This window comes from Ctenopharyngodon idella, chromosome 3, assembly GCF_019924925.1.
Source record: "Ctenopharyngodon idella isolate HZGC_01 chromosome 3, HZGC01, whole genome shotgun sequence".
In the NCBI taxonomy this organism is placed as follows: Eukaryota; Metazoa; Chordata; class Actinopteri; order Cypriniformes; family Xenocyprididae; genus Ctenopharyngodon; species Ctenopharyngodon idella.
This window is the reverse complement of record NC_067222.1, coordinates 25,559,984-25,579,103: the sequence shown is the minus strand read 5'-3', so window position 1 is coordinate 25,579,103 and position 19,120 is coordinate 25,559,984. Positions and strand designations below refer to the sequence as shown.

General features: G+C 39.0%; 1 protein-coding gene across 1 annotated transcript in view; it reads right to left on the bottom strand.

Moving 5' to 3' along the window:
* Positions 1-15,735, bottom strand: part of plcl5 (phospholipase C like 5) — a 71,831-nt gene extending 56,096 nt beyond the window's left edge. Inside the window, exon 1 of the mRNA XM_051887512.1 lies at positions 14,798-15,735. Coding sequence (XP_051743472.1) covers positions 14,798-15,088 — 291 coding nt within the window. The 5' untranslated portion in view covers positions 15,089-15,735. The remainder of the gene's footprint in view (positions 1-14,797) is intronic.
* Positions 15,736-19,120: the final 3,385 nt, after the last annotated feature.

Sequence of the window (19,120 nt, the reverse complement as noted above, 5' to 3'; positions counted from 1 at the left end):
TGGTTAGAGAATACCCATAATACCCACTTTGAGATTCGCATGCCGAACGAATCCCTGCATCTTGCCAGAAGATGGCGCCTGCAGCTGAATCATCCATCCATTTTCTAAACCGCTGGTCTAATGTGGCTATAGCGTAATATCATACAGGTATAAATTCCTTTTTAATTGATTATTCAGTTGTTTAATTTGGGTTTATACATGCTAGTTTTCATGACAAAGTTCAAGATAAATCGTACCATCATACGACTGGAGCTGCCAGTTTGCTAATTGTCAAATGATTATTAAACAGCAAGCACAAACGATGCAAAAGCTCGGTGTCCTAATTCACTCACTCGTTTTCATTCATTTCCTTTAAGTGGACTATATTAGCGGAGTAATAGGGAATGAGGGTATAGGGGCTGATTTCGAACACAACCTCTGTCTCTGAAGAGTTCACTGACTCAGTGAGTCCGATTCAAACTGTTTTGTGAACCGTTCTGACTGACTGGTTAAAAAAAACAGTTCATTATTTTTTTAGAATTGAACATAATGGCCTGAACTGTGTTCATGTGACAAGGAAACACTGGCACACACTCTAAAAAAAATAATGCCACCTCACAGGATCGCAAAGAGAAACAAGATTTTAAATTTTTTGCTGCAAAAGTTTATTTTTTGTTGCGTTTGGAACCATTATGTTCACAGATCATTTCTGCATTAACATTACTTTCAAGAACATGACTAAATGACAAGAGTTTCCATTTTTGGGTGAACTATCCTTTTAATCAGGGCTCCAGACTTAAAAAATGACTAGATGACTAATTGGCTCTGAATATGAAATATTTAGGAGCCAAAATCTTTAGTTGTCAAATACAATGATTCATTTTGAATCGGACATGACCAAAAAATTACTCCCAGTTTAGTGAGGGAGTCAGTTGTGAAATCAGTGAGGGCTCTGAGTGATTCAACCACTGAGTGAGTCATATTCAAATCAATAACTCACAAGTGAGCTTGTTTTGCGAATCTTTCTGACTGACTCGTTAAAAAGAACCAGTTAATTTTTTAGAATTGGACGTAATGGCCTGAGCTGTGTTCATGTGTTAAGGAAACACTGGCACACACTCACAACGCGCCACCTCACGGGACTGCCGATAGCAACTAGATTTTAAATTATTGCTGCAAATGTTTATTTTTTTGTTGCATTTGCAACCATTTTATTCACAGTCTGGATCCCTGCTTTAACATTTCTAAAGTAACATGACTTTCATTTTGGGGTGAACTATTGCTTTAATGTTTCCATTAGCAAGTGATGTAACTTTCAAGAAGCATCTACAATGCTAATGAAGACATAAATAAAACAGATCTATAGGTAGCCTACAGGCAAAGATACACTGATTTCCCATGCATGTGACAACCACAAACACATACAGTGCTGAAACATGATCTGCGCTGATAACTCTCATTTCCTGTTTTTTTCTTTTTGAAAGCCAGCCAACTTCCTCCATGCCTCATGCACTCCTCATCCAGGCAAGACTTCATCATGTGACAGAATGACGGGTACAAAATGAGAGAAGATGCAAATGCACGAGCAGTCAAAGTAAACATACCAATCAGATGGAACATTAGATGGGGTTTTAATGAAAGAGGATAAATCTGTTCCCTTTATAAGGATTCTCTCTCTCTGTCACCATGTTCTCTCACTATTTACTGACACCTGACTTTCTGTCACAGAACTTGATGGATGGATATAATTATGTATGCATGTATGAAATTGATTCACTGAATTTTATGCTGAGATTCTGATTGAAAAAAACATTTAAAGGGGACCTATTATGCAAAATTCACTTTTGCATGGTGTTTGGCTATAAATGTGTGTAGCAGTGTGTGTACACAACCACCCTATAATGATAAAAATCCAACTTCTTCTTTTTTTTTAATCCCCATAAATCATAAGCAGTGTCTCAGAACAAGCCGTTTCCAGATCCCTGGCAGTGTGACGTCACAAAAGCCACAGGCCCCGCCCACGAATGTTGACAGACACTGCCGTTTTAACATAGAACCGCCCTGAGCGAGTTCACAGCCAGTTGTACACAGTCCGCCATTGCTGCAGTGACGAGAATGTCTCTCGAGCATTTTAGGTGTTCTGTAGCTGGATGGATTAATCCACATATCTCTCTCCATTTACTCACGAAATCTGAGCTGCTGAAGACAAGGTGGATTCATTTTGTTTTTGAAGAAAATGCTCCCTCAACTCTACTGAAATTTGTTTATGTCTGCGTGAATCATTTCACACCGGATTGCTTTGTGAACGAATGTCAATACAAAGGGACAATACAAAACATACAGCCTCCAGAGTGATACTGGATACGGCAGTAATAAAGGTGAGGGCACTTTATTACAGTTCATCAGAGTTGATTTACGGATGTAAAGTTTACCAGTTTATTAAGCACCAACCGAAAAGGCATAATGTCTTTATATATTTGTTTACTGTTAGTTGTAACGAGTGTTTCTGTGTACTTCGCTGTGTATCTTGATGATAATGCAAGGGAGAGAGAGAGAGAGTTTATGGATAATATTTTAATGCACACTTGCACTGTGTTTTATTAAGCTCTTACAGTGATTTTCTAGAGTGAAAACAGACGCTTCATATTTTGTGTGAAGTACAATAAACGTTATAAATCTCATCAGTAAACTGGCTTGTACTAATATAGTGGATAAAAACTAGAAGACAATATAAGTTATAACCGTAATTGAACTAAACTATACATGTCCTGTCTCCATGCAGCATGTATTCGCAGTTTCTGACATTATAGCGCGTCCTGACTGAATCCTGACAGGGGAGAACGAGCTCTTGAAGCTCCGCCCTCACTGTAAACCCTAACGCTCAAAATACTTAATTCGTTTGAGTAGGACAAACTTAAATTAAACAAATTAATTCAGTTAAATTAACTGTTACGAGTATTTAAAACTTTCTTTTACTTTTGAGTTCACAGCACTGACATATTTCAAGTAAACTAAATTGTTTTGCCCATGCTTTGCACATGGCACTATGGCACTAACTTAATATGATTCAGTTGAGTTGCAGCAGATTTCTAATTCCCAGCATGCTTTGCATCAGACTGTATAAATGTTGAAATTAAGTGTTATTTTGTGTGTTTTTGCATAAGATTAACATAGGGAGACATAAGTTAGTGTTTAATGTTGTGTTATGTTGGGATTGACAGGGGGTTCTGTTATGTTAGTTTTGTAGGGTTACCATTCTGGTGAAGAGTAGACCGTGTGGTTAGGTTGAGGATGGGCTGCAAAACTTTTAAGACCACATATACTGTATGTTGTTTGATTACATATATGCAAGTATATATTGACAGTCTCTTTGATATTTATAATAGCATGTGTTTTTTGCTAACTAACATTTAACCAAGATCTGAATGTGATGTTTATGTAAATTAACTATATGTACTTGAGTAGGGTGAGGCTGAGAACCGTGGGAGTGAAGGAATGCCAGTGATGTGATTGTTAATGAGAGACACCTGTGCACCACACTGGCCTTGCTCCACCTCCACGGCTCTCGGCCCCGCCCCACTTGTCACAAAAAAATTAAGTTCTACCAACTTAAAAAAAAATAAGTTAGTTAACTTAAATGTTTTGAGGTAATAAGTTTCCTCAAATGTTTTGAGTATTCTGAACTTATTGAGTTTTACAGTGCTCTTAGGCCGAGCACAGCTCTCATTTGCATTTAAAGGGCACACACAGAAACGGCGCGTTTTTGCTCAACCCCAAAAAGCAATTTTAACATGCTATGAAAAATTATCTGTGGGGTATTTTGAGCTAAAACTTCACATACACACTCTGGGGACATCAGAGACTTATTTTACATCTTGTAAATGGGGGCATAATAGGTCCCCTTTAAATCTAATTTTCTTGATTTTTTGCGAGTACCATGCTTTACCATGCCTCAGAGAAAAACACTATTTTGTGAAGTAGCTAACATAGCATAATCAGATGCAGCTTAATTTTTAGTAACAGTAATACAGAAATTTCTCTATCATACAATATGTTTTAAAATTAATTGCATGCCATTCATCAACACAAGCCATGCAGCATTTAATATATTCTAATACGAATCTAGCTTACTGCAGTGTGCAACAAGTGTCTTACAACAGCCACCGAGCGAACGCACAGGGTAGCGGTATAACATCATTTTCAACACACTCAAATGTATCTAATATGATAAACAGAGCTGTGTTACCTCATACTCATGACTGGAAAAGCAGAAGCAGCGCCGGCGACTGCGGCATAATAAAAGTTCTGCTGCTCGCGGCGTGTTTTGCACAATCGATCCAGCGGCCTCGTTCAGCTCCCACAACACTCGGTCCTGCTCTGCTTCATACTACAGTAACGTTAATAATCACATCCATGAACATGATTTCTTCCCGAGTCCTATCCCAATTATTTTCCACCGGCTGTGAGGTGAAGACCACATGTCCCAATATTCCGCGCTCAAATTTGGCATCATCAAGCTACGCCTTTGTTTTGAATAGGCCTCTAGCGACCTCTAGTGGACAGAAAAAACCTACATATTGCACCTTTAAGGCAAACGCCTTTACAAAAAAAAAGGGCAAAACAACGATATCGGACGATTATGAAGTTGGAGGAGAAGTTTTTCGTCCTACCGCGGTACTTCCAACTACTTCATGACAAGCATTTGTGGTTAAAAAGTATATATATATATATATTTTTTTTTTTAAATGGCCAATTGTTTTGCTACCCTTATTCCTCGCCTGGGATCGTGTAGAGCCCTTTGAAGCTGCATTGAAAATGCAATTTGGACCTTCCACTCATTGTATCCCACTGAAGTCCACTATATGGAGAAGAATCCTGGAATGTTTTCCTCAAAAACCTTAATTTCTTTTCAACTGAAGAAAGAAAGACATGAACATCTTGAATGACATGGGGGTGAGTAAATTATCAGGAAATTTTCATTCAGAAGTGAACTAATCCTTTAACAGATTCACTTAAATAAATCCAATGTTATGGGACACATGACATTTTAAGAGGAATACATTCTATATGCGCATTATATGGAAGCCCATTTAAGCAGCAGAGTAAAAATAAGAAAGTTAAGTTAAATATTACATTTAAAATACGAAATAAAGTCACAATGACAAAAAATATATATTTTCTAAAAAAATCAAAACATCTCAGTCATAGAACCTAAAGTTTGCCAAACCAATCAGTTTCAGGTGATAATGTAATACACTGCTCTACACTGACTGAATCTTCATGACTGCAATGCAATTGTCTACCAATAGTGATGAAATCCCACAGTCTCTCATAGTGGAACAGTCTCAACAGTCTTCATATGCCCAGTCCGCTGGTTGAGGAGATGACAGATGTGTTACAATAGATGTAAACAGCTCCTGCCTTTTCAATGAAGTCACTGTGGTAATTTGTAGCATGTGATATACTGAGCTTCACACAGAGGGTCAGAGTCGATGAAAAAGTGCCACAAACTGGGCCTGCAGCCAGCTGCTTTACCTGCTGCCAGGAGGGGCAGGCAAAAAGAGGACAGGCTTGGAAAGAGGAAAAAATGGGTTTCTTGAATTACCTTTCAGTCATGTATGCATGAAAGAAGTGCACAATGACTGGTATGAGTTTACACCAGCAGATATCTCGTCTACCTACCTTCCTGAGAATCAAAGACGGGAACACAGACAAGAACAGAAAGAAAGCATCCAGGACGTGGTGTAAAATTGCTCTGAGTGCTTATGCTGTTAAATGAACCTACTGATCAGCTAAATGACTCTTTGAGAATTTCAAGACCACCTTAAATGAATTCAAGACTATGGCTGTGGACTGTGGACCACTTTGCACACTATACTGTAGTACACAAAATTAAAAAAAAAAAAAAGTGCCTTAAGTCACAGTATATGAAAAAATACCTAAATGGTATACTATTACAAATATACACAGTATCTCACAGAAGTGAGTATAGCCCTCACATTTTTGTAAATATATTATTATATCTTTTCATGTGACAACACTGAAGAAATGACACTTTGCTACAATGTAAAGTAGTGAGTGTACAGCTTGTATAACAGTGTAAATTTGCTGTCCCCTCAAAATAACTCAACACACAGCCATTAATGTCTAAACCGCTGGCCACAAAACTGAGTACAGCCCTAAGTGAAAATGTCCAAATTGGGCCCAAAGTGTCAATATTTTGTGTGGCCACCATTATTTTCCAGCACTGCCTTAACCCTCTTGGGCATGGAGTTCACCAGAGCTTCACAGGTTGCCACTGGAGTCCTCTTCAACTCCTCCATGAGGACATCACGGAGCGTTATCATGTTGAAATACTGCCCTGCGGCCCAGTCTCCGAAGGGAGGGGATCATGCTCTGCTTCAGTATGTCACAGTACATTTCAGCATTCATGGTTTCCTCAATGAACTGTAGCTCCCCAGTGCCGGCAGCACTCATGTAGCTCCAGACCATGACACTCCCACCACCATGCTTGACTTTAGGCAAGACACACTTGTCTTTGTACTCCTCACCTGGTTGCCGCCACACACGCTTGACACCATCTGAACCAAATAAGTTTATCTTGGTCTCATCAGACCACAGGACATGGTTCTAGTAATCCATGTCCTTAGTCTGCTTGTCTTCAGCAAACTGTTTGCAGGCTTTCTTGTGCATCATCTTTAGAAGAGGCTTCCTTCTGGGACGACAGCCATGCAGACCAATTTGATGCAGTGTGTGGCGTATGGTCTGAGCACTGACAGGCTGACCCCCCACCCCTTCAACCTCTGCAGCAATGCTGGCAGCACTCATACTGTACGTCTATTTCCCAAACACAGCCTCTGGATATGACTCTGAGCACGTGCACTCAACTTCTTTGGTCGACCATGGCGAGGCCTGTTCTGAGTGGAACCTGTCCTGTTAAACCGCTGTATGGTCTTGGCCACTGTGCTGCAGCTCAGTTTTAGGGTCTTGGCAATCTTCTTATAGCCTACGCCATCTTTATGTAGAGCAACAATTCTTTTTTTTTCAGATCCTCAGAGAGTTCTTTGCCATGAGGTGCCATGTTGAACTTCCAGTGACCAGTATGAGAGAGTGAGAGCGATAACACCAAATTTAACACACCTGCTCCCCATTCACACCTGAGACCTTGTAACACTAACGAGTCACATGACACTGGGGAGAGAAAATGGCTAATTGGGCCCAAACTGGACATTTTTACTTAGTGGTGTACTCACTTTTGTGGCCAGCGGTTTAGACATTAATGGCTGTGTGTTGAGTTATTTTGAGGGGACAGCAAATTTACACTGTTATACAAGCTGTACACTCACTACTTTACATTGTAGCAAAGTGTCATTTCTTCAGTGTTGTCACATGAAAAGATATAATAAAATATTTACAAAAATGTGAGGGGTGTACTGTCTAAATTCACATTTCATTTACAGCGACTGATTTTAGTGTTTTATTTTTAATTTATTTAGACATTTTAATATCACCAATGGCAATAACATGAAAATAATTATCATCTTATTGTACAGACCAGAATTTCAGTGCATACTAAGTATCAGTTCATACTTATGCAAAGTAATATTTAATTTTAAGCTAAAGAATTTAGCTTTATGCTAACACATAGTACTTTGCAAATGCAAATAGTATGCAATAAAGGGTTCTGTGGCTTTAAGACAAGTACATACTTAGTGCAAACCTTAATGAAAGGGGAAAAAAGCTTAAACCAGCCTATAAATAGCTTAAACCGGTGGTTACACTGGTCTGGTTTGGTTTTAGCAGGGTTTGGAAGCTTGGATAGACTATGAGACCAGCTAGACCAGCAAAACCACCTTAAACTGGTTTAAGCCTTGTTTGCAAGCAGGGACGTGGTTTTGTCTTGGCATAATTCTAATGCTAGTTTGCCAGAACAACATCTAACTAACACACACCAGATGAAAAAGCATTATGAGTGCGAAAAACACTGTCATTGGAACAGTGTTTTGCTCCAGCTAGATGAGTATCCAGTTTCATCACGGCCACACTGGTCTCTGGGATACTAGACTGAAAGTATAGCTTTTGGATGACAGAGCCACTTTCTGAGATGGGGGTGAGGGGAAACACGCTTCGTGGGGGGAGGTGAGAGGAGAAAGAGAGAAAGAAAGAAGGGTCTTAATCTGGTACACACAAGGTCATTTCTGGGAAGAGGAGAGAGAGTATGCCCAGATTTCACACCATGAACAACAGACTCACAGATGCACTTTGTCTGTCTGTCTTTCTCTCTCTCTCTCTCTCTCTCTCTCTCTCTCTCACTCAAAAAAAGAAAAAAGGCGTGCTGATGATGCATAAAAGGGAAACGTGCGAAAGGAATTTAAACCATATTGGGTAGTAAGCATGATGTGTCCATTGATGTTCTAATTACATACTAAATATAAATGTTTTAGTTTTTTTATGAAAAAATGTTTCAAAAGATAGGGGGCTATATGATTTTTTTTTGAAAGAAACTTATGCTCACCAGGGCTACATAAATTTGATCAAAAATGCTGCAAAAACAGTAATATTGTGAACAGAATAATTGTTTTCTATTTTATATATTTTAAAATGTAATTTATTCGTGTGAAGGCAAAGATTAATTTTCAGCATCATTACTCCAGTCTTCAGTGTCACATGATCCTTCAGAGATCATTCTAATATGATTTGCTGCTCAAGAAATATTTATTATTATTATTTTTATTATCATCATCATCAGTGTTGAAAACAGTTGTGCTGCTTATTTTTGTGTAAATCTTGATTCACTTTTCCCAGGATTCATTGATGAATAGAAAGTTTAAAAGAACAGTATTTATTATAAACAGAAATACTTTGTAACATTATAAATATCTATATTATTGATCAATTTAACGTGTCCTTGCTGAAATAATAAGTATTATTTCTTTTTTTAAAAAGTATTATTTAAAAAATCAGTTTACATAGAATTAGATGGAATATATTGTATCATGTCACCTACTCAAAATTATTTCATGTCAGTTGCCATTTTTATATACACATATTCATATACATTACACACACAAAAAAATGCCCACACCCAATTATGCACACACATACACACACACTGAATCCTGGACTCTGCAGCTGTCCAAGATTCAGGTGTTATGTAATGCTGACTGTGATCCTTCTGGCAACTTTTGGGAGCCTGGTGACAGCAAATTGTAAATGCGGATCGACTGGACCGTTACCATCGAGACATAACACACATATATGCTTAATATGCGGTCTTTAAATTCTGCACACCGATTATGGTAACAAGACTAATATAGGGATCCCTCAAACATCAAATATGTTTGATCATGGAAATCCATGACTAGACGAAGCTTCACGCACTTGCAAAAGCCTGAGTGAATTTGATGTCTCCACTAAAGCGTATGTGTGAACTCCAGAGACCAGTGACCCAGATTCCCAGCATACTCTTATTCAGCATCTATGTGTGTTTTCCAAATGTCACTTTCATATGTACTTACAATGAACATGAACAGAGACAGCCTAACAACACTGAAGTCAAACCCCATTATGTGCAGGGCAGATGGAGTGGTACTCTGCACAAATTAGCTTAGCGGAAGCCTGCGTGAGGCAGCATTATCACACAGTCTCACACACGGTGTGGCCCCGCAGACCACCTCAACTCACCCGCATTAGATTCAGCAGAGGGCGATTTCTCCAACACGCAAATTCCTCCAGCTATTCTAATCTCAAAACCTCCAGACAGCCGACCTGAGCATTTCTCTCCCCAGATGAGACCAAAAAGGAGAGCCGTCTATGGCCCAAACCCATTACCACACTGAGGAAAATCAATGATGCAGCATGGATTTGAGTGGACTGTTTATACCAGCAGTGCATTTATTCTCAGGACTGGAATTTTGTTATTTGAGTAAAACTATTAAAAACATTTTAGTTAACTCAAATAAAGCTGAATAAAACCGAAACAAAAGCTGAAAATACAAAAATGAAAGCTAATTCAAGAGATGAATAAAAACTATAAATAATATTAAACTAACACTGAAGCACACAGAACAATAACAAAATAATCAGTTTACCACACCGTTTGTGTGCGTTGATGAATGTTTACATGTGAATAAAAACAAAAATTAAATCTGTTCACTTTTTTTTTTTTTTTTTGGACTAAACCACTCAATTCATATGGATTAGTTTTATGACCTCTTTATGAACTTTTTGAAGCATCAAAGTGTCAGTTGCATATGGAGAGACATAAAGCTCTCAGATTTCATCAAAAAGATTGTAATTTGTGTTCCGAAGATGAACGAAAGTCTTACTGGTGTGGAATGACATGAGGATGAGTAATTAATGACAGAATTTTCATTTTTGGGTGAACTAACCCTTTAATGTATCTGAGTTTGAACCTTCTCTGGCAAGTGTGTGACATTTTTGAGACGTAATCTGAAACTCTAGAGGAAACACTTTCAAAAGAGACAAAATTCTGGAAACATGAAACGTCAGCAAAGGCCTCCATTTGTTCTCATTGCCATCTAGACAACACATTTGACACATTAGACACATTTGTGATTTTCCCTCCAATGTAGTCAATGTACAGTTACATTAGCATATGTGAACAATATAAACTACAGCCTAAAGCCATCATACAGCCATAAGCCAGCCACTTATCAATGTCATAATTAATGTCCGCTCGACACCAACTCAATTATATAAACACTAGGTGTGTGATTTGTAAAAACATAATCAGAAAATGTCACATTTGTTAGTATGCCATGGCCTGACTTCACCTGTTGTTTCCTAATATGCAGAGGCGTGCACGTTGCTACCGAGTCTAGATATTTTTCCATTTGTCAATGACATTTGCTCGGTTTAACAGCATCTGATTTGATTAAATGCTCCTGTGTTCACTCAACCAAGTGCACAACAACCCACACGCAACCCTCTCTCTTCCACTTTCTCCCTTTCTCGCATACTATTGATAAAAATCACCTACCGCTATTCTCTGGGTGGCAATATGAACTCATAAGAAAGATAGTGAATTGATTACCAACAGAAATGTCACTAATGCAGGTTTGTTTTTTAAACAGTGAATTTTTGACACATTTGTGACTGACACTGTGACTGAGATTTATAGCTGTCAGCCATTTTCTTGAAGTATGATGCATCTATCTCCTTTCTAAACAACTTCTACAGTCTTAGTCAGGATAACTGCCCTCACAGGTTATAATAACCTAATCCCATTACTAGTAAGACCTAAAGCTAAAGCCTTGGACCTAAAAAGACAAGAAGGCGAGACTCAAGAGCAGAGGTGAGGAGAAGGAAAGCTGAAAAGCAAGACAGATTCTCCTCTCTGGATTGCTTTGGCCATAGGTGGTTTGACTGGAGGAACTGTTGTAGCATGTTTGACTAACAGAGTGGTTACACTTTATTTTACAGTATGTGTACTTACAGTGTACTTACCCAAGAATGTACTGGTAATATAAGGTAACTACTAGGGCTGCACGATATGTCGTGATTTATCGCAAATTTTATTGCGCGCGATTTCGCAAAGGCTGCGATTATTTTATGCGCAACTTGTCAGAGCTGTACAGCTCTGTGATCAGTATTAAATGCTTCTCCATCTGAAAGCCAGAGGGCGCTCTCACGCAGAAACTCCAAATATGCCCTGCCGCAGAAGTAGATAGCACGCATCATTACAGAAAATCCCTACTGACGTCATACTATTGCTGTAGCTGAATAAACAGAAGATTGAAATGCTTTGATTAAACATGACTAATAAACACACGACTGCCTTACTCTGTGTAAGATGCCACATCATCTCACAGAAGGACGCACAACTGTCATTATGACAAAACAAAAATGTTATTAAATATTGTCTTTTGTTGGACAAGATGTTAATAAATGCTTCTTATGTCTGGAAAGATGTTTGACGCGTGTTGCTTTTTCAAATGTACATTATAAGCGACTCAAACTCGCAGTGCTTTCAGATGGATTAGTATTTGTAGCCATACTTCATTGACAATCTGCACATAAAAAAACAAAAAACAATTGCAGCCTTTGCGATTTCATAATCGCACTAAGAATCGCGTTTAAGCGCGATTTTAATGTTATTTTTCGCATCGTACGATACATTGTGCAGCCCATCGTGTAGGTTCAGGGTTAGTACCTTATAACCCAGTTATTGTAATTGCTATAAGTACATAATGTACATGAGGAATGGGGCTGTAAAATAAAGTTCTACCAACAGAGTTTTAGCTGTAAGGACAAGTTATGCTGCTAGACTGTCACTTTTAACGTCTCATTCTATATGAAAGCATACTGCATGACACCTGGAAACACTCTCTGCAACCTGTAAGCATAGATGGAAAATCATCTTTTGCCCCTATTATGCTATTTTATTCTTTTGTGCCCCTATTATGCTATTTTAAAGCTTCCTAATTTTGTTTTGGAGGACTCCTACAATAAGTTTATATGCACTTTATATGCACTTTAATTTCTCATAATATACATTGCAGCATCACATCTTTTCTCACAGCATCTGAAATGGTTTGATAAAGAATTCAGTCTCTCTAAACCCTTCCTTTCCTGAGAGCCTGCTCTGATTGGTCAGATGGCCCAGTCTGTTGTGATTGATCTACCACTTACAGCGTCTGTCGGAAACGAAACGACCATTGTTAACCAAATTAGTTAAAAAACCTACTTGAGTTCATGCAGGAAGTAAGACTGGAATTACTGACGACTCATTTCAGGCAGATCAATAACTAAATTTATCGTTCTCTTAGATCTTTAGAACTTTGCAGCTCTTTTACACTCACAAACAGCTATATTATAACACACTGCATGAAAGGAAATTTCCAAAAAAGCATAACGGGGCACTTAAAACCAGGGACAAAATAGGTTTGATACATGACATGATACAGTATTCCTAAGCAAAAGAGCACTCAGGCCAAGCCCTATGGCAATTAGACAGCTAGTCGATTTCTAATAACTGGATAATGGAGATTCATACATACGAAAGTTGATTCTCCATATGATGACACTTAAATTCTGTGTTTAATGACTGTCTTGAGCAAAGACTGTTTACTTCCAGTCTGCTAAATCTTCTACACAACCACCACAAATTCACACCAAATCTACTTTGAGTTCTCAGATGTCGGCACGTTGAACACTTCGCTTGTTTCCCTGTCACACTGGTCCTCTTGTGGGTGCCAAGACACCCACACAGTCGCATAGGAATTCAATAAAGCGAGGGAATGGGAGAGTACCACGCTGTTTTGTGTCAGTTGCTAAGCAAAGTGAATCAACCCAATGACAAATTTGACGTTCAGCTCTTGGTTCATCTCAAACAGCAGCATTGACCCACAACGACACACACAAAGAGGTGAATTAAATTTTGTGTCTTAAACTGTACTCAAACTGTCTTATTCTTTACCTTTTTTATCCTTCTAACTCTTCTTTGACCTGAGAACAATCTTGACGTGATAGGTCAATGTGCAGTGATTTCTATAAGCATTGTGCTTAGACAACTAAGCCACTCCATCTATTATTGACAGTTTCCAAATGACAACCAATCAGTTGTATAGATTCATTTATCCAACCCAAAGTCTTTGATTTGCACTGACATCCATTAAAACTCAACCGATTGTGTGGTTCAGGCCCTCTGTAAACTATAACGAATATTGTTTTCAATTAAAACACCACTTGACAGCTGTCCTTCCAGTCGTTGAGTTTCTTAAGGTTCGGCTTAAGTGCACTGCACTGTCACCTGTACTATAAAGCTGTCATGTAAATATGTTTCTGAGTACCTTAACAGACGTCAGTAAAACAATAAAAAACGTTATGATCCAAGACTGTAACCAGGACGTCGGTCATGCAGTTACACTGACAGACAAAATCTGATGAGATGCCTACCTAGACAGCATTTTTGATGCAGTGGGGCTCACTTTCATGGCAATTCATAACTATTTTATGTTTTGGTGAATCAGTAACTAATTTACATGAAATTGTAATCTTATTCGCACATTTTCATATGACTTACGTCCCACTGATGGTTTGTTTAGGGGTGGAACTTCATGCTTACTTTTTTCCCTCAAAATCATGTTTCTACAAATCACATTATACAAATTATTACAAAATCAGCACCTCGTAAAATAGTTCTGTTTTATCATGAGAATGGGTTGGACAATTAGTTTGATCAATATAGATCAATACTTTATCAGTTATTGGTTCTTTAACATAAGGTCTACTGATAAGTGTTGCAATTTGGTGCTTACCTAAAAGGATAGCTTACTTGTTTAGTTTAACAACAGAAAATGAAATTACAATTTAATTATGAAATACTTTTTACATTACAGCCGTTCTTTGTCAAGTGATTTTTAAGCTTTGTCATAACTCAAAATAGTCCTATAGGTACATAAATTTAAATAGCAAAAGAAACATGCATGAATATAAATGGAAAAATAATACTAATTAAACACATTCATAATGGATAGCAGGTTTTTATTGCTGCAGCCTAATGATTGTGTGTCAGTCATCTAATATCAGTTATCTAATAATTGTCAATCTCTTAGAGGGCATAAGATGTCCATAAGATATTCCAAAATGTTCTAGATAGGCATCTCACTTGATTTTGAGCCAACGTATCGAGACAGTCCAAAACGGGAGGAGGACACACCAAATATCCTATAGAAACAGTTAAGTAATGCTACTACACAATGTGTTTCCAGCAGTGGACGGTTCCATGAGCATTTGCATCGCTGCAGAGCTCTGAAAGTCCTCAGTCAATAACAAAGTGATGACACTCACTCACCTTCATAATACCGCAAGGTGGATTCCCGGTACCGGTGCACCTCTCTGCAGAACTGTCGCGGTTCCGGGTACCGATCCGCGGGCTGCTGTGCTCCCTGTACCGTCCGTTAGAGTATACCCCTTCGGCCCCATACACTGGGTGCGCAGCCGCCGACACGTCCAGGTATGTCTGGTAGGTATCGCTGATGCTCAGTGCCGCCGCCGCCGCCGCGTCCCGGGTCGGGGTGGTCGCCTCGGAGACGAGCTCGTATAAGGGTCCCGCCACGGATTCGGAAGCCTGCGGCTCAGCCATCGCGCGCTCTGCCGTTAGCTACGCCAAAAAACTCACCATCTGAGTGAGTGAGCCTGTGATTTTAAGAACCCACGGCGAGACAAACAGCCATCGGAGTCCGGTGCGTCCTCTTAAAACCGTAAAATCCATGAACAGCGAAGGCACCGCACGTTCTCTGCCAGCCTTGGTGGTGAATAGATTGTGCGGGCGGATAGATTCAAACTCCCCTCTCCTCCCTCCTTCTCACCCCCTCGTCGCCCTCCCTCTCACCCCCTCGTCGCCACTAGGAGAAAATAAAGCGCACAGATGGCGCTCGCGCCGTGTTCTGCGGGTAGGCGTCCGTAACTACCGAGGTAATACAGGGTTATGAGGGCCAATTAGACCCGTTCTGTCCCTTGTTTGTCAGGCGCCCTGTAAGCATTGATGGAAGGATTTCCGCTGCCTCGGTGTTGTGTCAGTACGCGTTCAGTCACTTCGGTACTATCCCTCCAGCGTCTTATGTGTCAACAATCAAGAATGACTGAAGATGGTTGTGACTGGATAAAAAACACATTTGGAGAGTCAGGTCCCGCCACTTGATTTGCAAACTATCCCATTTCACTTAAACTGAACCATTCAAAGCCATAAACACGAGCTGATTTACATAAACATACTACTCGACTTCCAGCCTGCCTGAAAATGATAAACAAACACAATGCCTCCGCCTGTGGTACACGTAAGTACACCATGAAATTATCCAGTAATTGCCCCTTTTAAAGAGGCAGCCATAGATGTTTTGATTTATAAATACATGCCTAATTGCATGGGGAAAATAAAAGTATAATATAAATATATTTTTATTACATAACTATAAAGTTATCACAAGCCTGTAAAGTAAGACAGGTTGCAAAGATTCAGGCAAGCCCAGAGGAAAATTGTGTTGCTTCTTTGAAAGCGTGACTCTTTGTATCTCTCTCTCTCTCTCTCTCTCTCTCTCTCTCTATATGAAGACTTAAGATACAAAACGCTCAAAAAATGAGCATTTTTTTCAGGCTCCTATGTTTAGGTTCAGTAATTCCACTTTATTGTCAATCAATAAGTTATTTTCACATAAACATAGGAGCCTGATAAAAATAATCATGATTTAGAAGAAAATTTCAGATGCACTTAGAGGTTTTTGCAATGGAACTCTTCATATATACACGGATATATATATATATATATATACATACAAAGTGTCATATATAAAATATGCAAAAAAAAAAAAAAATACAATGTTATAACAGATTACACTATAAAAAATACTTTATGTGGCAGACGGTGCACAGGGCCATACACAAAGTCATGACATGACATGACACTAAAAAATAATGCAATAAACATTAACTAAATAACATAAATTGTAACACAAAACACCTTAATGTATACATTACTGATAACAAAAATAACAACAATTATTAAAATTATTTATTTAAAATATAATCATATGTGATGCGTCATGCAGGAAATGTCTTTTTACTGTTTTTCACCAAAAATGATACATTAATTCATAGTTTTTACTGGCAAAAACTATACATTTAGGATTTTTTTTTTTTTTTTTTTACATTAAAATTACATTTAATGCAATGTTAGACCAATTACAAATTGTCATCATATATGGTAAGATAACTTAGTTAAAAAAAAGTTTTTACTGTTGTATTTTTAGTTTCATAAATGCTTGAGTTCATATTGAAATACTTCATGAAAGATCTTTTCATTTATTCTTGCATAGATATATACATTATATTGATTAATCCTCAGAACACTGAAACACTGTGGACTTTCATTTGACCTCTGCTGTTTTTATTCAAAGCTAATACTATTCTCTATCCCTTAACCCTGAACCTGACCTTCACACAAACCTTTTTGCATTTTTACATTTTAATTATATTATTTAACCCCCACACATTTATCATGCACATATACTGTATAGGCAACTGTGTGCACATAGACAAAAAAACAAAAAAACAAAAAAAGGACAGACAGAAAGAGAGGAAATATTATACTGTCAAATTATATCCTCCAGAAAAGCCAAATCACATTAGCTGGTGATGGCATGATAGAAATCATATGCTCCTCTGCCCGAGCAGCCATTACATCATGATTCATCACTTTCAGACTGCTGCAATCAAACGCCGAGCTGGGGCATTAAGGCCAGACAAGAGCAATATAACTCAGAACAAGGTCATTAACAGCTGACCAGAGTGCCATTGGCACATAGGCTACTCCTACAAAACTGCATGGCATGTTTACATTTACTTTTAATAATTTAGCAGACACTTTTATCCAAAGCGATATTCAAATGAGAATAATAGAAGGAATTCAATCAACAATAGGGCAACAATATGCATGTGCTGTGACAAGTCCCAGTTAGTCTAACACAGTACATGTAGCAACACTGTAAACGATTTCTGTTGTTTTCACAGTATTATACTGTGTTCTCAACAGTTCCATACTGTACAATCTGAGTACAGCATATTACTGTAGATTTTGTCGTTTTCACAGCTTGTTACTGTATTCTTAACAGTTTCCAACTGTATAAGCTGTGTACAGTATGTTACTGTAGATTTTTTATGAATGCATTCTGGGAAAATATTAGCCTACTGTAGATTCTAAATACAGTACTAAATGACCGCGAAAAACAACCACACACCTTTGATCGCGAAAGTGAAAGTGCCCTTTGCGGTCGCATTGCGGTGCCCCGCGTTCCCATTTCTCCCCCCACGGAACGCGATTTCTACCGAGGTCTGGTTACTATTTAAATACTAAAGTATTTCTTTTTAGACCATTGTTCCCTCTGTAGGGTTTGTGGAAGGAATATGGGTATGTGTGCTTCCGTCTGATTACTATAATTATAATAATAATAATAATAATAATAAATGTTATTGTTCAGCACTTTTCTTGCAAAAAATAATTAAGGGAGCAGACATGTGAGGGCTGTGTGACAGACGCACCAGGCTGAACTGCTGAGCGACTTAGACCAGCGGCATTCAAGCCGTGCATGCCGCTTAGGTCTGAGTCCTCAACCAGACAAGTTGGGCCTTGCCCGTCCCGACCTGAGGGCCGCGGACGGGACCAGTTCTTCAACCCCAGGCGCTTCTTTCATCAGGCCTGTGGCTGGGCCAGTAATGAGTATTATGTTTCTGTTGGTCTGCCTTTGGCTTTGATAGTGAGAAGATCCTTTCAGGCTTGTAAGGGTGGAGGACACCACGTTTCTATGGTGGAGGTTGCCACCCTGTGGCCGCAGGTGGAACTGTTACCAGGTCTTGTATCTATTTAAAATACTAATGTATTTCTTTAGACCACTGTTCCCTGTGTAGGATGTGCTTGGGCATTCATCTAATTAGGAAGGAAGTTTTATTTTATTTTATCTATTGTAAAAGTATAATAATAAGGGCCCTGAAGTTCCCTGTAGGTTGGCTAGTACGATTTTTAGAGAGAAAGAAGTACCATTTGGGTCTTCTTAGGTGAGTGTGCTGGTTTTCGCTTATTGTATGTTCTCTGGTGAGACCACACTCCTTTGTTTTTCTCTTTATTAGCGAGTAAGCTGGCCTCCTCCCACTTGAGTGTAGTTTTGAGGCTGCTGCTCTGTTGCAGGCTGGCCCTCTTCAGGCTGCCTTGATAGCCATCTGAGGGTAAAGTAGTTTGTCTCCTCTCCTATAGGTTTGGAGGGCTGCTTTGCAAAGAGACGAGCACTTTGACTTCAGATAGATTAAGTGTCTAGGGTTGGCCCCACGGGGCCACCTGACATTGTTACCTGGTTAGCGTCACTCATCCTAAGATTAATTTAGGAGCGCTAAGGCTTTTTGGTATTCTTTAGCCACCTTAGCAGTGTCATTTTGAGTGATTTTGCCTCCTCTCAGCTGAGAGTTGCTCTATAGAGGCCGCTGCACCAGGTAGATCTATGTGCTATGGGCTGGCCCTCACCCGGGCCGCCCTGATAGCTGGCCTAGGCTAGTACTAGGGATAGTGAAGGCGGTCTGTTGTACATTCCCGCCTCTGACCCCTTATTAGTGAGTGTAGGTTCCCTTTTGT